The sequence below is a fragment of the Solanum stenotomum genome, chromosome 1 (genome assembly GCF_019186545.1).
Source record: "Solanum stenotomum isolate F172 chromosome 1, ASM1918654v1, whole genome shotgun sequence".
Classification (NCBI taxonomy): Eukaryota; Viridiplantae; Streptophyta; class Magnoliopsida; order Solanales; family Solanaceae; genus Solanum; species Solanum stenotomum.
Genome location: NC_064282.1, coordinates 97315788 through 97338325, shown reverse-complemented (window position 1 = coordinate 97338325; position 22538 = coordinate 97315788). Strand labels below are relative to the sequence as shown.

At 35.0% G+C, this 22538-nt stretch overlaps 3 protein-coding genes across 3 annotated transcripts; all 3 read left to right on the top strand.

Moving 5' to 3' along the window:
- The first annotated feature begins 5405 nt into the window (after positions 1-5405).
- Positions 5406-8533, top strand: LOC125860105 (uncharacterized). Its single transcript, XM_049540005.1, has 3 exons — positions 5406-5622; positions 7743-8102; positions 8316-8533. Exons 1-3 carry the CDS (start codon positions 5406-5408, stop codon positions 8531-8533), a joined length of 795 nt encoding a protein of 264 aa, XP_049395962.1.
- Positions 8534-8848: 315 nt separating this feature from the next.
- LOC125853871 (uncharacterized) lies at positions 8849-14643 on the top strand. The gene is made up of 2 exons (XM_049533625.1): positions 8849-11573; positions 12043-14643. The coding sequence occupies exons 1-2, from the start codon at positions 8850-8852 to the stop codon at positions 14641-14643; spliced, it is 5325 nt and encodes a 1774-aa protein (XP_049389582.1). The 5' UTR covers position 8849.
- Positions 14644-16148: 1505 nt separating this feature from the next.
- LOC125853322 (ETHYLENE INSENSITIVE 3-like 3 protein) lies at positions 16149-20120 on the top strand. The gene is made up of 3 exons (XM_049532993.1): positions 16149-16468; positions 17631-19634; positions 19728-20120. Exons 1-2 carry the CDS (start codon positions 16434-16436, stop codon positions 19600-19602), a joined length of 2007 nt encoding a protein of 668 aa, XP_049388950.1. The 5' UTR covers positions 16149-16433; the 3' UTR covers positions 19603-19634; positions 19728-20120.
- The last annotated feature ends 2418 nt before the right edge of the window (positions 20121-22538 follow it).

Below are 22538 nucleotides of genomic sequence, written 5' to 3'. Positions count from 1 at the left end.
AATGTTAAACATATATTATAGGCATAATACATAAACATAACTCTTAGATGACATGAGTTTTTATTAACACGCATTAGTAGGAGCGTGAAAAACCGAACCCAAAAAAATGTTATTAGGTCATTGCTATTGTGTTATTGGGCTAACGGGTTTTTAATGATTTTATACAAGAAATTATTGGGTTATTGATTTTTAGTATTGGGCTATTGGGTAAACCGATAACCCATTAAAACGATAGTTACTACTATACCCTTCATAAATATTAATATTAATAATTTAACATAACTAGACACTATATCATTACTCTATACTACGGTCTACACACTTCACACGTCATAGTACTTCTACTTCACATCAAAAATTCCATATTATGTTTTGGTTGTAACATGTTATCGTAACCTTTGTACTACATCTACTCTTATTGATGTAATTTCTCAATATATTTCTTGTTTCACTATATCAAAGCATTTACAGTTGATTTGTTTGTCTCCGTTGTATGGTGTCAAATTGTTGGAGAAGTGAGAAATCATATTTTTATTTTATGAGCATTTTCTTATCGGATAAATCGGACCATTAATGACCAAAAACTGATAAACTGAAATCCGATAAAGATATCTTATTGATTTGTTATTGGTTTAGCGTATTTAAAAATTGAAAATCGATAAACCAAATTAATAATACATAAAATCGAACCGACCGATGCACTTAGATAAAAAGATCAAATCATTAACTCACAATTATTTAAACGATAAAAAGTGATGTCATTTGGAGGACAAGTTCAAAATCATCTTATGTTCTTTTAGATTTACTCACTCTGCAATCCAATTTTTTTTTTATAGGCCGTTTTGTTACAATACTTACAATCTAGGAACATTATCTCATCAAGATGAACTTGAGGTGACTAGCCTATAAAGTAATGTCATCGATTTTTCATAAAAGATTTATTTGTGTTATTCGTTAATAGCTTGGCTTATCTATGTCATTTTCGTTTGAGAAAAGGTTCATGCATGTCATTATTTGTTAATTGAAATGGCATATATGAGTTTTTTTTCTCAAAGTTCGATGGCATATTTAAACTTTTTCTCTTTAAAAAAAATGATTTAAGTAATGATGTGGTCGAATCATAATTGACCGCATGTAAAAACATATTTTGCAAAATGACAACTATTTTTAGTTAACAAATAAAGATATGGATGAATCTTTTCTCAAACAAAAATAGCATAAATAAGTTTTTTATCAATGTCCAGTATTTTTCCCTTTTTATTAATTAACTAGAGGTGAACTAACTTAGTTAAATAGTGTTTTATTGTCTCACAAGTCTTGGAAATTCAGGGGACAAAGATTATAATCATCTTGATCATACAGAAGACTAAATAGGGACATGTAGCCTAATTTTATTCGTCGATATGATATTTAATAAATATTGGATCGGTGAATAAGATTATGACACATGTATGTCCGTTAGTATAAAGGGTATATATGTTCTAATTTTGGACGATTTGGGCATCAATGTCCCAAAAGTATGACGGAGGTATTTACATATCATTTACGATAGTTTGGGAATATATTTATTTTTTTTCCCTTTAATGTTTTATCTGAGCAATACTTGTCTATTTTAAACATTTTCTTTCCTAGTTGGCTTTTACAAAACATACTTTTCTATTATTAAAATCAATATTAGAATTCTTTCTTCTTTTTTTTTTAAAAAAACTCCCTAACCCACAACCCCCTTGTAGATTTGCTTGCTTTAAAATATATTTATTGAAAGGAATAAAATCCAGGGGGGGAAAGGAATAAAGATTCTTGTTATTTTTGATTTTTGTTCTTGTTTTTGTATTTTAAGTTACTTCTACAAATGTTAGTTTTCATGTGTTGAAAATTTTGATGACAAACGCCGGCCTTTTTGTGACATAATTAAGTGTGCCTAATTATGTCATCTTCAATTTATTTATAATAATTGTTCCCCAATCATAAACCAAAACTTTGAACTTTAATAATAAAATATAAATTAGTTAAATTTAATAAGTATTAATAAAGATTGAGTTTATTAATTTTAGTTAAGTACTCCCTCCGTCTCATTTTATATGTCACCTTTTTACTTTGCATTTACATTAAGAAATGATGTAACTTTACCCTTCTACTCTTATTTAATTTTTTTGGAACTCAAGTTTTCAATCGATGAATATGAATTAATTTATTTTAATTAATTAATTTAACCAATGAACATGAATCATTTACTTTTCTAAGTTGGTCAAATGTATGTTTTCAATGCTAATAACTCACAAGGGTAAAAAAGGAACAATATGCTAATTTATGCATTGATTTTATGAAATGACAAGTTTTATGGACCAACTATTTATAGAAAGGAATAACATATAAAATGGGACGGAGCGAGTAATTTTTTTATTCTAATACAACCAACAAGAATATAATGTGGAATATCCATAAAATTTTAGTGATTCTAAGCCGAACTTATAAATACAAAAAAAAAATCAGATTGAAGGGATTCAAATTCACTGCTTCAAAATCTTCATTGATTCAATAATATAATTTTTGATTTCTTTTCCTTCGGACAATAATTTGACAATATTGTCATATAACTTTTTTAAAATATGAGATTTAAAATCTTAAATATAAAATATGTTATCTGCTATACTAAATAAAGATCACCGAAAGTGAAATAATAAAAAATTGAATTTATGATTTCTGAATTTGGTATTTCAACCAAAGTTAGGTTATTCCCTAGCTTTAACTTGCTCTTGAAAAAGGTGATTTGATAATGTTAAAAAATTATTTACACTAATGGTGTATGTTACTTCATCTGTCTCGAATTATTTATCGTGATTTCTAAAAATAATTATCTCAAATTATTTGTCATTTCAGAAGTTTATCAATAAGACAAAATTAATTATTTTCCCCGTTTTATCTTTAGTAGTGATTGTTTTAGATGACTGCAAACGTATCAATAGAATAAATATTTAATGAAGAGTGATTATATCTTAAGACATAAAATATAATGTATTCTTAAGAGATGTGTAAAAGAAAAACATGAAAAATAATTTGAGATCGAGGGAATATTTAGTTACTTTTAAACTCTAAAATTATACCTTTTTCACAATTTTTATAATTCAAACGGACTTCACAATGTTATGAGTGAGGCATAAGCCGGAATATCCCATAATAATATTCATAGTATAAAAATTAAAAAAATACAGTCAAAAAATTAATTATCGGAATTTACTAAGAAAAATTGATAACTATATATATACACTTTGTTTGTTACCATTGTGAAATTAAGAAAACATCTCTTTTGTGTTTCTAAAAATCCTATATACTCTCAAGTTGAATTAAAAGTTGTCAAAGGTTTGATTTTTTTTAATTATATATTTATTTATTTTTGCCATTTGTCATTTAAATGATCAATATGTGTATTTATTTAGTTATTATAGATGTTTCATGATTTGGTTTAATTTTTTGCTCACATCACCTCTCATTTTCAAGTTAGTTTGAAAAAAAAAACATTTTTTGTGGGTAAGTTGTAATTTTTTGGGATTTTTTAAATTAGTTCATTGTTTATGTTTCATGTATTAATCTTCATCACATGCATAATATAATAGGGTAGGTAACCTATTTTTCAAAAATATTTATCAGTAATTGAGTTAATGTCATTATATTCATTTGCTAAAGTCTTTACTGATATTTATATAAAATGCTGGTTATAAATATTCATATTTGTTCTTGTCGCTAAGTCTTTTATTTTTTATAGTGAAAGCATCACTTATTAGCAGGGTATGAGAAAGGGCGAGTCGCACCTTAAGTGGTGTGATATTGTAGACAACCTACCGTAATGCAATAACGTTAGTTGCATTGTTTCTTGTTTAGAGGATTATTATATCTATTACTAGCTAGAAGGGGTCGGGTCACAGTGATCAAGTCAGAGCGATTCATGTTTATCAATTAAAAATGAGTGAGGGGTCAAATATACACTTAAATATCTCCATTTTTTTTTTGAGTTTCATACGGGTATTTGAGTTTCTTATTTGAACTATCACCAATTATTTATCAAAACACATCTCAACTATCGATTGTTCCTTTTTCTTGCCTGTACGATGGTGATATTTCAGGTAGATAGGAAAATGGAACAATTGATAAATATTCGAGGTGTGTTTTGATGAATAGTTGGTGACAGTTCAAATTGAAAAACTCGCATATCTAATAATTTAGGCGTAAAACTCAAAAAATGCCAAATAACATACTTAACAAGTGACAAATAGAAGAATATTATGTTGATTCTATTTTTTGAACAATGTCTTGTTGAGAGCAGACTTTTCTCTTTGTTTGTTTCTTCTTTTATTTTGAGATTTATTCATATATTGGCTTTACATTGGCAAGGACATTCAGATAAAAAATGATTGACTATTGTTTTAATCAATTAAATATTTTTTTAATCAACAAATTCTGTTCTTTTCTTTTTGCCATATGTAGTTCTGATTATAGGAATATTCAGCATATTCTTTATACTTAAAAATAGTAACATCATCAAAATTCAAGATTACATCTTCTTGATTTTATTTTATTTTAGTTTTCATTTGAAACTTGAACTATAATGGAAGTTGAAGTTAGATGCTAGAATTCTTAATAAATGTAGAGTTTTATGATTTGTGTACTGGCAGTGTAAAGAGCTATATCCGGTTAAATTTGTCGTTTTAGTATGAAAATTCTTCAAAGATATTGTCTCATTTCGAATGGTTCAAGGGCAAACCTGACTTTTTCCCCTTGTTCTGGTGGGATACTTAACGGGAAGAGTATTTTTGAGCTATTTAACTTCTGGGAAGGCATTTTTGTTCCAAAAACGAAATGGATGGAAGAGTTGTTCTATTTCGAATAGTTCAGGGGTATTTTGGTCATTTTCCTTACATAAAGTAATAATAATGCAGGCTTGTATTATTTCTCACTTTGATCATCAAAATTCAATATTTGCATCTTCTTGAAGTTGAAGTTGGAGGGCTAGAATTCTTAGTATATGTAGAGTTTATGACTTGTGCACTGACAGTGTAATGAGCTATAGTCGGTTAAATTTGCCGTATTAGTATGAAAAATCTTCAAAGCTATTGTCTCATTTCAAATAGTTCAAGGGAAAAATTGTCCCTTCTTGAGCCATTTGGCTTGTGGGGGAGGCATTTTTGTGACAAAAACGAAACGAATGGGAGAGTTGTTCTATTCCGAATAGTTCAAGGGTATTTTGATCATTTTCCCTACTTAAAGTAATAATAATGCAGGCTTGTATTTTCTCTCACTTTGATCATCAAAATTCACGATTTACATCTTCTTGAATTCCCTTTGTTTTCATTAGACCATAATGGAAGTTGAAGTTATAGGCTAAAGTTTTTAGTATTTTGTATCAGCAGATGGCGAAAAGTGCAATTGATGCTCAAAAATCCATTGAAGATATATTTTCAAAGATACATCCATGTTTTCCAGTGAACACAAGAATAGCTATAGTAGGAGCAGGTCCAAGTGGAATATCAGCAGCTTATGCATTGTGTAATCTTGGCTACAACAATGTGACAGTAATCGAAAAACATCACTCAGTCGGTGGCATGTGTGAATCTGTTGATGTTGAAGGTACGCGAAAATGTCTTATATCGAGTTCATGTTATGTACACTGACAGCATAAACTTGCTATAGCCGGTTAAATTGCACTACTAGTGTATAAATTCTTTATACTGTCAATGTGATAGTGTGACAGCTCATCGAGAAACATCACTCGGTTGGTGGCATATGTGTATCTGTTGATGTTGAATGTATACACAAATGTCATATATAGAGTTTATGTTATGTGCACTGACAGCGTAATACAGAGTAGTAAACTTGCTATAGGCTGTTAAATTGCACTACTAGTGTATAAATTCTTTATACTGTCAATGTGATAGTGCGACAGCTCATCGAGAAACATCACTCGGTTGGTGGCATATGTGTATCTGTTGATGTTGAAGGTATACACAAATGTCATAAATACAGTTTATGTTCTGTGCATTGACAGTGTAAAATAGAGTTACAAATCGCTATAAACTCATATTATATGTAGGTTGTTTTAGTTTGAGGTTCTGTTATATGTAGAATAGTTTGTATGTTGCAGGAAAATGTTATGATCTTGAAGGTATGCACAAATGTTGTATATAGAGTTTATGTCCTGTGCACGCTGACAACGTAAAATAGAGTAGTAAACTGCTATAGCCGGTTAAGTTGCAGTACTGGTGTCAAAATTATTTATATGGTCAGAGTTAATAGTTTAAATGCGTTTTATATGTAGGTTGTTTTAGTTTGAGGTTCGAGTGGTGACACATCTTTTGTTTTTAACAGGAAGAATTTATGATCTCGGAGGTCAAGTTCTTGCAGCAAATAGTGCTCCAACAATTTTCCATTTGGCAAAGGAAACAGGAAGTGAGCTTGTAGAATTAGACTCACACAAACTTGGATTAATTGATAGCCAAACAGGGAATTATCAGGACAATAAAGTTGCAGATGATTATGTATCTGTTATATCACTGACATTAGAACTCCAGGTCAGTTCAGCTTGTTTAAACTACAGTCAAACCACCCTAAAACGTCGTTTGTCCGGATATTTTTTAGCTGCTGTAGCGAAATGTTGTTATAAAGAATACATAATAAACAACACTCAAACTTGGCTGCAGCTAGCAAGGAAGCATTTCAACTTCTAGTGTGCACGTCTAGACACCTCAACTTGATCTCAACTGACAACTTAACACTCCAACTCATGTCTGGTGGACACCTGACACTGCTGATGTGGCACATAAATTTTGGAGGTGTCTAGATGGTCATTTTGTAAGTTGTAGTGTTCAACTAACACAATTGAGACGAGTTGGGGTGTCTAGATCACTAGATGTGCATGCTCAAAGTTAGAGAGTTTACTCGTTAAATGAGACTAAGTTTGAGTGTTTGTTTATGTATTATGCCTATAATATAGCATAACATGAACAATCAGTTCCTACAAGAATTTGGCCGTTATAGTGAAATGTTGTTATAGAGAGGATTGACTTGGTATTTTATTTTAACAGGACAAAGCAAAGGATTCAGGTAGAATTGGCATTCATGCTGTGAGTGATCTTGCTTCTGATATGACACCTGCATTTCTTGAAAGCCGCGGATTCAAGTCTGTTCCAAAATCTGTTGCATATGGCTACACTGCTTCTGGATATGGATTTGTTCAAGACATGCCATATGCATATATTCATGAGTTCACTCGAACATCTATGGCTGGGAAAATTCGACGTTTCAAAGATGGATACACTAGTCTGTGGAAGAAAGTCAGTGAATCTTTGCCAATAACAGTCATGTTGCAAACAGAAGTGATTTCAGTTAGACGCGACAGTACAGGCGTCGAAATTGATGTCAAAAACAGCAGTAGTGATTTAGAAAGTATGGAGTTTGATAAAGTGATATTATCCGGGGCATTTCCTTTTAGGAGTGGGAGGACTTATAGATCACCATCTTCAATTTCAACAGGTATGACAAGCTATGTTGCTCGGACTCTTCAAAAATGTCAGCAGTTACATGTCTGATCTTCCAAAAGTAGTGCATTTTTGGAGGATCCGATAAGGGTGCTGCAGCATTTTTAAAGAGTTCGAGCAGCATAGATGATAAACTATATATCAAGATTATGCAGCCTTGTTCGTGTTTGAGTTTCTGCTACCTTTGATGCTAATGTTAGTTTAATCCAACAGATCCTGAAAATGGAGTGCTGCAATTGAGTGAACTTGAAAAGGAGTTGTTCAGTCAAGTACAGACCATCGATTATTACACGACAGTTCTGAAGATTAAAGGACTAGAACACATACCAGTTGGATTTTATTACTTTGAGGAATTTATGGATGATCCTGCAACAATAGGAAATCCAGTTGCCATGCAGAGATTCTATTCCGATACGAACATCTTCTTGTTCTGGTCTTATGGAAACTCAGCCAACGTTGAGGGTTCAACAGTTTTACAGCTTGCGGTTGATGGTGTCAAAAGGATTGGGGGTGAAGTTGAAATGGTAGTCCTGCAACGACGATTCAAGTATTTTCCTCATGTAAATAGCCAAGGTATTTTAAGTTTTATGAGCAGTGTTGCTCGGACTCTCGCTACCACAGCCATGTACAATCCTTAAAAAATGCACTATTCTTGGAGGATCCAACATGCACCTGGTGAAATTTTTGAGGAGTCCGAGCAACATAGCTAAAAACACATCTTTCCTGTCGAAAATTAATGCTAGCAATTAGGTGTAACTTACTCTTTTTCTTGGAACTCGAACACAGATATGAAGGACGGTTTCTATGACAAGATAGAAAACCAGCTACAAGGTCAGAAAAACACTTATTATGTAGGTGGATTAATGGCATTTGAGCTTACTGAAAGAAATTCATCCTATTCCATTGCCTTAATTTCCAAGCACTTTGCAAAGACTGATCCACAACCGGGATTTCCTTACGTTAAGGTACTCGAAACAGAAAATGACTTAAATACTGCAGATTAAGTAGCATTTGAAGTGTGGCATGTGAAATAATTCAATTCAAAAATCATTGATTTTGCAGAGATTATTCCCCCTCTTATCTGATTGCTCGGATAAGAATCCGAAAGCTCTGAAAGAATCTCAGCAAGTGGAATTCCCGGAATTGTCTAGCCTTGATGGTTATTTGAAGTACTGGGCTAATCATAACATCACCTGCAAGAAGACATTGTACAAATGGATTAGTGAAGAAGGACAAGTAGTTAACGAGAGGACGTATGAAGAACTTAATGCTAATGCTTCTTGTATTGCTCAGCAACTGTTGTCTAGTCGAAAACCAGTAATGAAGCAAGGTGACAGAGTTCTCCTAGTTTATGTTCCGGGGCTTGACTTTATTGATGCCTTCTTTGGGTGCTTAAGATCTGGAGTATTGCCTGTCCCGGTACTTCCATCAGATCCAATGCAAAGAGGAGGACAAGCACTACTCAAGATTGAAAACATTGCTAAATCATGCAATGCAGTGGCCATTTTGTCGACTGCAGGTTATCATGCAGCTGTTCGAGCAGGCTCCGTGAAGAATCTGATATCACTTAACCGTAAAAATGGAACAAGCTCCGCTCGTTGGCCTAATCTTCCATGGATACACACAGACTCTTGGGTTAAGAATGCTAAAGAAATGCATTCAAATAGCAATGACAAGTTTGAGCCCCAACCGGACAATGTATGCTTTCTACAATTCACATCAGGGTCAACAGGAGATGCTAAAGGAGTTATGATAACTCATGGTGGCTTAATCCATAACGTGAAGTTAATGCGGAAAGTATACAAAAGCACATCAAACACAGTACTAATAAGCTGGCTTCCTCAGTACCATGATATGGGACTTATCGGTGGCCTTTTTACAGCTTTAGTAAGTGGAGGATCAGCAGTTTTGTTTTCTCCGATGACATTCATCAGGAACCCTCTCATGTGGCTCGAGACGATGAGCAAGTACAAAGCAACTCACAGTGCTGGACCAAACTTTGCGTTTGAGCTCGTTGTCCGGAGGTTGGAGGCTAACAAAGAGAAGCAATGGAAGTATGATCTTTCATCACTCAAATTTCTAATGGTTGCTGCTGAACCAGTAAGGCATAAAACTCTCAAGAATTTTGTTGAGCTCACGAGACCTTTTGGTCTTTCCCAAAGAGTGATGGCTCCTGGATATGGATTGGCAGAAAACTGTGTGTTTGTAAGCTGTGCTTATGGGGAAGGAAAACCAATCTTGGTGGATTGGCAAAGAAGAGTAGGTTGCGGCTACGCGAATCAAAATGAGGCGGATGTTGATATCAAAATAGTTGATCCGGAAAGTGGCAAGGAGCATGATGAATCCGGAAGGGAAGGAGAAATATGGATCAGCAGTCCTAGTGCAGGCATTGGATACTGGGGCAGGGAGGAACTGACTGAGAAAACTTTCAGAAACAAGCTCGGTTCGCATTCTGAAAAGGTATACACAAGAACTGGAGACCTTGGAAGGATAATTGATGGGAATTTGTTTATAACTGGAAGAATCAAGGACCTCATTATAGTTGCTGGAAGAAATATTTACCCGTCAGACATAGAAAAGACTGTCGAAAGCTCATCTGAAATCCTCCGCCCGGGTTGTTGTGCTGTTATTGGAGTTCCAGAAGAGACCTTATCCAGCAAAGGAGTGCCAGTACCTGATCACTCTGACCAGGTTGGCTTAGTTGTCATTGCAGAAGTAAGAGATGGTAAACCTGTTAGCAAAGACGTTGCCGAGGAAATTAAGGCAAGAGTTGCTGAAGAACATGGTGTTACTTTGGCTTCTGTTAAGCTGATCAAGCCAAAAACTATCAGCAAAACAACATCTGGAAAGATAAAGAGATTTGAGTGCTTGAAACAATTCATTGATGGAACACTGGATGTGGTTCCAGATCAAATCTCATCAAAGCGAAAGCTTCTTAGATCTTTTACCACAGGTTCTTGCAGGGAGGGAAATACACCAAGGCCACATTTGAATACAACATCCCTTTCACCAACTCCAAGACTGAATAAAAATGAAATTGTCGAGTTCCTGAAGGGACTCGTATCAGAGCAGACAGGAATCTCTATCAGCAAGATTACTACTACTGAAAGTTTAGTATCTTATGGTATTGATTCTATTGGTGTAGTCAGGGCAGCTCAAAAACTCTCAGATTTTCTTGGAGTGCAAGTTGGTGCAATCGATATCTTCACAGCAACTTGCATTGAGGACTTGGCAAGCTTCACAGAGGATTTGGTTATAAAATCTCGACCTCACGATGCCACAAATCCTTCTTATCTTCCAGACTACTCAGAGGATGATTCCTGTAATTTGGTGGCTGAAGAAGTTTCCCCATCCCATCGATTCGGTATCATTCTATTGCAACTTCTTGCTCTTGTCTATGCCATTTTCATGCTGGTCCTTCCTGCATACTCATCCATATCTGTCTTTAAGAACCTGATTTTGACAAATCCAACTCTAGTGACTTCATTTCCTTGGGCTGGTTATGCAATTTCCTTGGTGTTTGCACCATTTGCCTGGCTTCTATGCATATCTACCACCTGCATATGCATCGGTACTCTTGGAAATTTGGTCCTTCAACCAAATTATTCCCTGACCCCAGAGGCGTCCATCTGGTCATTAGATTTTGTTAAGTGGTGGGCTCTATATAAGGCACAAGAAATTTCATCTAAAGTTATGGCAGTGCATTTGAGAGGAACAGTATTTCTGAAATACTGGTTTCAAGTATTCGGAGCAAGGATAGGGTCATCGGTTGTACTGGATACCATCGATATCAGTGATCCAGCACTTGTTTTGATAGGAGATGGAGCTGTTATTGCAGAAGGAGCTTTAATTCAAGGCCATGAAGTGAAGAATGGAATCCTGAGTTTCCATCCAGTTAGAATTGGCAAAAACTGTTCAGTTGGTCCTTACGCTGTACTCCAGAAAGGAAGCATTTTGGCAGAAGGAACTGAGGTAGCATCATTACAGAAGACAGCATCATCAAAATCAAACAGTCGTAAGAAGGTGAGGACTTTGATCTCAAATGTTAAATTTATCTGATTGTTAAGCTTCTTATAACCTTAAATAATAGGCTGATGTATGTACACAAATGTCCCTTTTTAAGGCCCTCAATTAGACTTTTCCACTCTTTGAAAAGGTTGTGCAAATATAGCTCTTAGAATATTATCATTACGGACAACATTAGACTCAAGCTAATGTTTTCTTATATATTTCTCAACCTTACAAACAATACTAGACTGTCATCTAACATTTGCAATAACTTACAAGATTTTAGACTGTTTAGATCATGGCTGAAAAGGTCCATAAGTTGCAAGATAAATAAAAAGAGGGTCATTTACTAAACAATTGTGGCAAAGAGAACTGGTGAAAAATTCTCTAAATAGTATCACTATGTCCCTTTCTCTTTATCTACAACAACAGTTTTAATGTTTTATTACAACATCCTGTGAACTTTCTTTGAATAGAATGACATGCATTTCTATTGTATTTTCAGGTCACTGAACCGGCAAATGAAACAGAACATGGTCTCATTACAGCTACGTATCACTTGATGGGAATCTACATTGTCGGATTCATAAGCGCCCTCTCAGGAGCTATCCTTTATTTCTTGTACATACTGTTAGCTCAAAAATCTCCATCTCTTCATCACTTCTCCTTAATATGTCTCTCTGGAGCATTCCATTGGTTTCCGTTCACTATCATCGCTTACTTGGCCATTATTTCTAGTACCTCTTCAAGTCCAATAATCTTCGGTATCTCAGTTGCAACTGTCTACCTGGCTCATGGCTTGATTTTGAGCATCCTTACCATATTTGTAAACAATTTTCTCTTACAAAACACAGATGATTCACTGAGAATATGGTTGAAACATAGAATTAACATTGCCTGTCATCTCAGATTTGCTAAACTCCTTTCTGGAACTGAAGCTTTCTGCATGTACTTGAGACTCTTGGGTGCAAAAGTTGGAAACCATTGTTCTATCCGAGCCATCAACGCGGTTTCTGATCCGAAATTGATGTCACTAGGTGAAGGTGTCCATCTAGGTGACTTCAGCAGGATTATAACCGGCTTCTATTCCTCGAGTGGATACACGAGTGGAATAGTTGAGGTACAAGACAATTCAGTTGTTGGGAGCCAAAGTGTTGTCCTTCCAAGATCACTTATCCAAGAAAATGTTATTCTTGGTGCACTTTCAGTTGCTCCAATGAATTCTGTTCTTCAAAGTGGTGGCATTTACGTCGGATCTCAATCCCCGGTCATGATAAAGAGCACACGACATGCCATGGATGAAAGGATAGAAGAGATGGATCCAAAATACAAGAAGATAGTTGGCAATCTAGCTGCAAACCTGGCTGCAACTACTCTCAAGGTTAAAACAAGATACTTCCATAGAATTGGTGTTAGTGGAAAGGGAATGCTAAGAATGTATGACAACATCAAAGGATTTCCAGACCATAAAATCTTTGGATCTGGCAAACAATATCCTGTCATAGTCCGGCACAGCAACAGCTTAAGTGCCGATGATGATGCAAGGCTCGATGCTCGTGGTGCTGCATTGAGAATACTCTCTGATCATGCGAATTTTGATGATGAAAAACCACTTCTAGATTTGACATTGAAGACAGGGGAAGCATTCTATGCTCGGACTATCTCTGACTTCGCGACATGGCTTGTTTGTGGCTTAGCAGCAAGGGAGGAGCACGTGAAACGCGTTCCACATGTTTGCGATGCAGTATGGACATCACTACGTGATTCAAACTCATATACAGAGATGCATTATTACTCAAATATATGCAGGCTTTTCAGGTTCACAGATGAACAGGAAATGTATGTGAAGTTTAAGTTGAGGCCTTGTGATGAAAACATTGGAAAAGATTCTGGTAAAGTTGAGCCTATTGGAATACTTCCTCCAGAAACAGGTGCAATTCCTAGGAAAGATAACGACACACGCCCGTTACTTTTCCTTGTTGATGATTTCAAGAAAAGGGTAAGTTCACAAGGCGGCGTTCGCTACATTTTCCAACTACAATTCAGAACCGTGCCTAAGGATGAAGCAACACAAGACATTGCACTTGACTGCACTAGGCCATGGGATGAAGCTGAATTCCCATATGTGGATGTTGGAGAAATCTTCATTGATCAGAACCTCACCAAAGAACAATCAGAGCAGCTGGAATTCAACCCCTTTCTTCGATGCCACGAGATTGATGTTGTGAAGGCAACATCAGCCTCTCAAAGTGCATCCATCGATCACGGTCGTTCATTGATCTATGAAATTTGCCAACATCTGAGAAATGGTGAACCACTTCCAGAAGCCTGGAAGAACTTCATAGAACAATCAGATGTGAAAGTTGATCTCTCTGGTTGTCCAATTGCATCAGCAGCACTACAAGTGAAACAAGAAACTAGTCATCATCAGGAAGTAGCTCTATCAAGAACATGGTATCAAACTTCTTGGTCTACTTTTGCTCAGCCAATACTCCAAACATTCTTGCCATACTTTCTCTTGGCATATTCAATACATAGTCCTCTAACTTGGCTCATCTTTTCAACAACAAACCATCCACTATACTGGTTTTTCCCATTCTTTTGGATATCCTCAGGGCTACTAGCAGCATTGACTTGTGTGTTAGCAAAACTAGTTTTCACAACAAGAAAGAAAGATGGAGGAAAATCACTCATATGGAGCAAAGGACTACTAATGGAAACATTATGGCAAGCATTTAGGACACTTGTTAGTGACTATTTCATGGAAATGACAACAGGATCATTCTTGTTTGTCATTTGGATGAAACTTATGGGATCAGAAGTTGAATTAAGTCATCATCAAGGGGTTTATGTAGATAGCAATGGAGTTTTGTTGAATCCTGAAATGATAGAGATTGAAGGAGGTGGATGTATAGGCAAAGAAGCATTGTTATTTGGACATATATATGAAGGTGAAGGGGAAGTGAAATTTGGAAAAGTTAGAATAGGTGAAGGAAGTTTTGTGGGAAGTAGAGCTGTGGCAATGCCTGGTGTAGTAGTAGAAAGTGGTTGTTGTTTAAATGCTCTTTCACTTGCCATGAAAGAAGAAATTGTTAAGTCAAGATGAAATGTTTGTTGTTGTTGTTGGTTTTGTCATTGAATAAATTACCATCTCTTATAGTTTTTGTATGGTTTATGAAAGAAAAAAAGAGGAAGAAATGAAGGGAAAATTGTTATGTTTTCCCTTTTTGAAGTCTTTCTTTTCACATTGAGTTTTAGTATATGTGATATATACAATGTAACAATCGCGATTCAGTTCCAAACACGTTGGGATTGATTATGTGAATCTTCATTGTTCATATTGTTTTATTTAAATTTGTCTATATCCAATAGTATATATGGATCCAATGGCGGTGCAAGGGGTTGTCGAAAACTATATTGTATATATAAGGTCAAAATTTGTATATTTGTATATGTTAGATGTTGAATTCCTTTAGTTTTTCGGATGTTTACTTCTTTTTAAATCAAGCAACCTTGACAAGTATATCGTGTTCTGTTCATGGATTGTTTTTAGTGATCGTTGCACTCATATCACCTCTTACAAAGTTGGCTGATAGACAAGTCCCTACCTATTGCAACATTGTAGGGTGTCAGAGATTGTTACCTCTTGACCAACTCAAAGGGGTTGAAGTTCGAGGCAAAGTTTTTTGATCGTTAAGTTATAACAGTATTAAAGACTTTTACTATATAAATTTATTTTTTTAAAAAAAAAAATTGATTACATTTTCTTGGGAAAGATGGGATAAATTCCCTTGAGGAAAAAAAAAGGATAAGTGGTCAAATAAAATAATGACTTCAAATAAATCAATAAATAATTTTTTTTTAAAAAAGACAAATTCATTGAACCTGGATGCATTCATAAATTCATTGAATTTGGACATTTTCACATGTTTTCTAAGCTTTCCCCTTTTGTTCTATTCTGAGAATAAGACAAAAGACAAGATTGTCAAACTTGTCTCCTCCCTTGCCACATCATATTTTCTTGCTATTAGATCACGAGCTCAAGTCGTAAAATAAAAAATATAATTATAGTGCTAAAAGCGGGTAATTGCTTGTATCATATTTAGTAATTGAACTATGACATTTTGTTTTAAAACTTTTACGTAAACATGAAATATTCCATACATTTGAGCTATGCTTTCTATATATATTCATACTGTTTCATTGTATATGACATTATTTTTTACACTACTTAAAATTACAAGTTTCAAACATACAAATATTATAACACATTAAGATAAAGAACATAAAAAAAAAATTATTTTTTTAAACTATTTATTCAGTCAAACTATGTCATATAAGATACAATTAACAACAAAATCTACGTAAGCACTAATCATAATTATTTCTCATAGTTGACTAAAGTATTCAACATTATTTTCCTTCTTTGGTTAAAAGATTATATTGTGCAAAACAAATAAGGTATAAACATTATTTTTTTCTAATTTAGGAATATAAGTTATTGAATTTCTAAATGTAATGACTAAAAAAGATTTTTTTTTTATATATATAAAATTAAAAAAAAGGGGTAAGCGTTGATGATTTTCCTCCTCTTCTTTTTGTCCCTTTATTAGAAGAAATCTTTTTGTCTAAAAAAATTCTCCCATTTTCAATCTTTTTGGAGGATTTTCAGCCATTTTAAATCTTTACCTGTCTTTATCTGTGTCCCCTTTCTGTGTTTTGTTTTCCTCTGAAATTCTGAGTCTTCTCTGTCTCTGTTTTATGAAATTTTTCACAATTAAATATTCTTGATTTTAAACCCTTTTTTATTTTTTAAAATCTTTTGAGAGATAAAAGATATAAATCTGATATCCTTTTTAGGGTTGAAGCTATCTTGCTGCAATTTGTTGTATTAACATGGCTGTGATGGATGAGATTGGAATTGATGTCAGGTATATACCCTTTGAACTATTTGTGTTTTTTTTCTCTTTTTGGGGTTTTGTTGTGTTGTTGTTTCATCAAAATGCCTAAAGCTTTGATCTTTACAATCTTGAAGGGATTTATGAGTTGTGATCATTTGTGTATGTTGATTAGTTTTTTTTTTTTGTTAGTATTTGAGGATTTGGGTATGTGAGACAAGAGGGTTGTTCGGATGTTAAGCACCCTTTGCCTCGAACCCTAAGGTTGTGGGTTCAAGTCAACCAAGGGAGCAAAAGGGCGGGATTTCGTATAGAGAAGGGGGTTAAGAAAAGAAGAAAAAAAGTAACTTGAAGTGGAGATTTTGCTCAATTGTTGGGAATTGAGCAAGGTTCCTGTATTAGCAATCATAAAAATTGAATCTTGGTTTTGTTTTATTTGCCTCTCTGTCTCTCATTATTTGTGTTATAAATTTTTGGGTTGTGTTGTTTTTTGAGCTTTGTGTAAACCCAATGTGAAGTCGTTTTTTGTTGTTGATAATCGTGGTGTACGGGCTAGCTTGCGGGCACATTTGAGTCCTTGACTAATTCCCCCGGATACGTGCCCAATGTAAAATCTTGGATGGTTGTGACCAATTGTTTTCATCAATTTAACAAAAATGTGCTTTGGGTAAGCTGTAATTTTATCTATCTTTAAGGGTTTTATGAGTTTTGATCGTTTTGTGTATGTTAATTAATTCTTTTATAGTGTTTGAGAATTTGGGTATGTGAGAATTAACTTGGAGTTTTTGTTCAATTGCTGTAAATTGAGCAAGGTTCCTGCATTGGCAGCTTAAAAATTGAATCTTGGATTTGAAGGTAAGAGTCCTTTGTGTTTTCCAGTGTGAGTTTGTTTCTTTTTGTGGTTAGCTTGGTCGACAAAATTGGTCGAGGTGCATGCAAGCTAGCCCAGACACCATGGTTATAACAAAAAGTTTGTTGCTTTTTGTGGTCACTTTGAAATTGCTTTAGTCTTTGGTGTTTGCAAGTCTGAATTGTGTGTTCTTTGACATTGAAGTTTGCTGTTTTTACGAATAAAAAAAGATTTGGAGTTTGGATAATGTATCTCTGTTGGATAGATAGATATAGTTTTACACTTTTACTTGCATTTTGCTTTTGAATTGAGTGATATGATTAATGCTGATGTGTTTGGGAACAGCTCGGACATTGAAATTGATGACATAAAGTGCGACAACATAGCCGAAAAGGATGTCAGCGATGAAGAGATTGAGCCAGGCGAATTGGAGAGACGGATGTGGAAGGACCGTGTCAAGCTCAAGCGTCTCAAGGAAAAACAGAAGCTTGCAGCCCGGCTAGCTGCAGAGAAGCAGGACAATAAACAAGTTACTGATCAGGCTACGCGGAAAAAGATGTCAAGAGCTCAAGATGGGATTTTGAAGTACATGCTGAAGCTCATGGAGGTCTGCAATGCTCGAGGATTTGTTTATGGAATCATTCCTGATAAGGGTAAACCAGTGAGCGGTTCGTCAGATAACATAAGAGCTTGGTGGAAGGAGAAGGTGAAGTTTGATAAGAATGGTCTTGCTGCAATAGCCAAGTACGAAGCAGAATGTCTAGCAAGAGGAGACGGTGTAGGCAGCCCAAATGGGAACCCACAAAATGTCTTGGAAGACTTGCAAGATGCTACCTTGGGGTCCCTTTTGTCTTCTTTAATGCAACACTGTGATCCACCTCAACGGAAATACCCACTGGAGAAAGGTATCTCGCCACCGTGGTGGCCAACTGGGGATGAGGGATGGTGGGCTAAAATGGGACTACCTAAGGGTCAGAAACCGCCATACAGAAAGCCGCATGATTTGAAGAAGATGTGGAAAGTTGGTGTTCTAACTGCTGTCATAAAGCATATGTCACCTGATATTGCAAAGATCAGGAAATTAATCCGCAAATCGAAGAGTCTGCAGGACAAGATGACTGCTAAGGAGAGCTCAATTTGGCTGGCTGTTTTAAGCAGAGAGGAAGCAACCCTCCAACAAGCAGGCAGTGAGAATGGATCATCTAGCATAGAGGAACCAGCTGGAAGCCGTGGTGAAAAGAAGAAATCTTTAATTAGCAGTGACAGCGACTATGATGTTGATGGCACTGATGATGGTATTGGCTCTGTATCGTCTAGGAATGAGAGGAGAAATCATGTTCATCCTCTAAATGCCATTCGTCAATCTCACCAAAGTACGGAGAAAGGAGATGGACATCATCGAAGGAGAAAACGTGCTAGGTCAAACCTTACTGAGAAACAGATTCAACCATCTCTGCTACATGGTTACGAGCATAGTAACACATTACCTGATATAAACAGTTCAGAAATGCTATTGGCTGGACGTATAATGAGTGACAGCCTACAGGGAAATGACAAGAGCGAAGCAACAAAGCCTGTAGAGAACGACACAGAGAGTCAATCAGAGTTACAATTACAAGACTCGAACCTATCATTCGTTCCATCAGCTAATGTAGTCTCTACAGAGGATACATATATAGGTGCTGGGCCATCACTTTATCCGATGTCTCTAAATTCTGCAGGTGTCCCTTATGAATCAGAGATGCATCTTGAAAATCAAGGCTCTATAGTTCAGCATCAATTTCAAGACGCTCAGTTCCATGGTCTCCAGAAGATTTCTGGGATGAATGATGGACCACAAATTTCCCTATCGCATTATGGACCTCCAAACAATGGGTTGCAATATGGGCCTCACAGTTCCATTGTACACACTGAACTGCAAGTTTCTGAATTTGCTCATGGGTCTCAATTTTCTAACTTCAGTCAACCACCTGTATATCACTCTTACTCTTCAGCTGAATTTGGGTCGACACATGCGGAACCACAGTCCCACTTGGCATGCAATGAACTTCAGATTAGGCCAAGGGATTCTGGTGTTGGTCTGTCGCTTCACGGAAGTGGAAATTCTAAAGTCAATCACCATGATGGAAAAGACGTGTTTCGGAATAATCATGACAGACATATTGATATGCCTTTTGCATCTCCACTTACTATTGGCTCGTCATATGCTACACTCGGCAGCCCATTTGACTTGGGGATTGATGTCCAAAGTCATTTTGATAATTCTGATTATGATTTAGATTTTGACAAAGAACTGATGTCATTCTTTGCCTCATAGACAAGTATAAGTGGAAGGACAACATTTAGAATGTGAGTGTTACTGAACGGAATGACTTTTCACTCTTTCATTTGTTCAAACTGTAGTTTCATTCTTATTTTCTCATTACAAGAGCTTCTCTGCAGGAGAGTGACAAAGGTGGAACCCTTTCAAGGTGCAACAGATCTTTCTATCATAATATCAGTAGTTCGACTGTAAGTTATCAACTTACTTTTCTTTTCAAGAAGTCAAATGTAAATCCAGTGACAGCAAACACAATTTTTTACATGTTCAAGAAAAGTGCCTCATGTAAATGAGTTAGTTTCATGAGTAGTAAAGGCAGGAAACATAGAGTTCTTTTTATCTTCTTTAGAAGTTGTAACTTGCTCAAAATATTCTTGACTGTGCTGCACAAGCGATGTAAGTGAAGGATTTCATTGTTACAGTAGCATGATTCTTGGTTCTTTCTCCCTATAAAAAGTGAAGGCCTAACTGATGGCCCAATTTATGACATTTCAACAATTCTTGCCACCTACTAATATTGTTATTGTTCATTCGTTTATCATTTGATTTTCTTTTACCATAACACTTTGTAACATTACTTTGAGCTAACTTGTTCACATTTGTCTAAATGTAACCTCTACAATTTGTAGGGAACTGCCAGTTATGGTGTTTATATATTCACCTTCACTCTACGGTTTCATCAATGAACTATATATGATATTGGAATATGAGTTTTCTAAAAGATTCTTCTAGCATGCTAAAATAGATTAGTTTTTAAATTTTAAAATTGTAGTGGTAAGGTTAGCGTACACCCTACCCTACCCCGACCCCATTTGTGGGACTACACTGGGTATGTTGTTGTTGTTGTTGCTGCTGTTGCTGCTTCATTTAACATTAGTCGACATACGACAGAGGTTTACATATTGATTTAAACTGAAAATTTGAGATAGAAAAATGAGGTTTTCCCTAAAAAAATTAGTCTTAGAGCCCGTTTGGATTGGCCTAAAAAAAGTAACTTTTAAGTCAAAAATAAAAAGTCAAATGAAATGACTTTTAAGTCAAAAAATAAAAAGTAGGGGGAGACCTACTTTTGGTTTCTGACTTATTTTAAGTCATTTTTTACCTTGCCAAACACTTCATAATTTATTTTATGCCATTTTAGACTTATTTTAAGTTATTTTTTATATTTGCCAAACACTTTCAGAAGTCAAAAACTGACTTAAAAGTAGGTTTGACCGACTTTTAAGCCAATCCAAACGGGCTCTTAGTATTACTCTAGGCAGTAAAATGTAAGATCTACTTTTAGGTACTTTCTCAAAGCATATTTCTACTTTTAGGTACTTTCTCAAAGCATATTTTCTCCAGAAAATAATCAATTAACTTATGTGAAGAGGAACAGGAAGCTCCTTTTTCAGGCAGTGGCAGAAAAAAATTTCTCAATGCCTTTTATTATCAAATAAGTAAATATTATAAGCATTACCCTTCTCATAAAAAGATAAAAAGATATGATCAGCAAATATATTATGTGAATAGGACATCGACCAGAGAAATAAAGGTTGCAGAGAGATACTAATATGCACTAGTAAGTACTTCCTTTGTCCCAATTTATATTGCGGTGTTTGACTAGGTACGAAGTTGAAAAGAAAAAAAATGAAAACTCAAACCCTATGGCCTAAAACAAATCATAGAAATTTGTGTAGCTACAAGTCTTTAAGGATAAAATGAAAAATTATATGTTAAATTATTTCTGAATAAGAAAGTATAATATAATTTGTGTGACAGACTAAAAAAGAGTAGTACATGTGAAGATGACACAAAATATTTACTTTCTGCAACCTCTGCAATTTACAAACATTAAGAAGCAAGGTCAAAACAACTACATTTCGTCCAATCATCCTTCGTCAATTGCTTCATCTCTGGATTTTGATTGATAGAGCTTTAGTTTCAGAGTGACTTAAGATTTTGAGTTTGTGTTCTAGATTCTAAAACAAAATAGCTCGGTTCACGATAATTATTTATACATATTAAGTAATTTTTTTTTATAGAAATATAAGATTTATGCCAGATCTATTGGGTTCTGCTTAATCTGTAATCGGCATGCTAGCTCCGCTCCCGTTTCATTTAACGCACAACATGTGACTGTACTTTGAACAACTTCGCACTACTCATGTACATCTCATTTCTGTTCATTACATAATACTCCCTCCGTTTCAATTTGTTTATCTTAGTTGACTCACCACGAAGTTTAAGAAAATAATGAGAACTTTTGAATCTTGTGGTCTTAAACTAAAAATGTGTGTAATGTACCAAAATGTCCTTTGAATCTTGTGGTCTTAAATATGTCAAATTGGATGTTAGGGGTAAAGAATTACTAAAAATAGAAAGTGACATTCCTTTTTTTTTTTTATGACAAAATAAATATAAGTGACATTCCTTTTAAACAGGCTTAAAAGGAAACTAAGAACAAATTTAAATGGAGGGAGTATATGTTATGGTGTTTTTTGTGCTTTTGAGACTGAAAGAAATGTGAGGACCTAGTTGGAATCCAATAGCTGTACTGCTCTATGATTGTTTCACGCTATGGCAAATCCAAATTTTCGAGGTTACGAGTGTCACAATATTTCTAAACATAGATATTGCCAGTGACACCTCGAGAATGTTTACTAATCCGGGTGCCATCATTTAGTATATATGCAACTTTTTCCATATATACATAGAATATATGAATTCAGCCAGAGGTTTGTGAGTGCCGTGGCACCTCCTACTCCCTTGGTTGATCCGCCCCCGGCTGCACATGTTAGCTATATGTATCAAGAAAATAAAGACTTATAAAGCAAGAATATCATGAGAAAAATACAGTTTCTCTATTGAGAACTTTTTATTCAGGATTCATATGAGTGCATTGCTTACAGCCCTCTTTTTTAGACTGGTTAAGTAGCAGATTAATGAAAATA

Coding starts and splice junctions, on each gene's coding strand:
- LOC125860105 (XM_049540005.1), top strand. CDS start 5,406: ATGGCGAAAAGTGCAATTGATGCTCAAAAATCCATTGAAGATATATTT. Junction 5,623..7,742: donor TGAATCTGTTGATGTTGAAG/GTACGCGAAAAT, acceptor TTAATCCAACAG/ATCCTGAAAATGGAGTGCTG. Junction 8,103..8,315: donor TCCTCATGTAAATAGCCAAG/GTATTTTAAGTT, acceptor ACTCGAACACAG/ATATGAAGGACGGTTTCTAT.
- LOC125853871 (XM_049533625.1), top strand. CDS start 8,850: ATGAAGCAAGGTGACAGAGTTCTCCTAGTTTATGTTCCGGGGCTTGAC. Junction 11,574..12,042: donor TGAGGACTTTGATCTCAAAT/GTTAAATTTATC, acceptor TTGTATTTTCAG/GTCACTGAACCGGCAAATGA.
- LOC125853322 (XM_049532993.1), top strand. CDS start 16,434: ATGGCTGTGATGGATGAGATTGGAATTGATGTCAG. Junction 16,469..17,630: donor GAGATTGGAATTGATGTCAG/GTATATACCCTT, acceptor GTTTGGGAACAG/CTCGGACATTGAAATTGATG.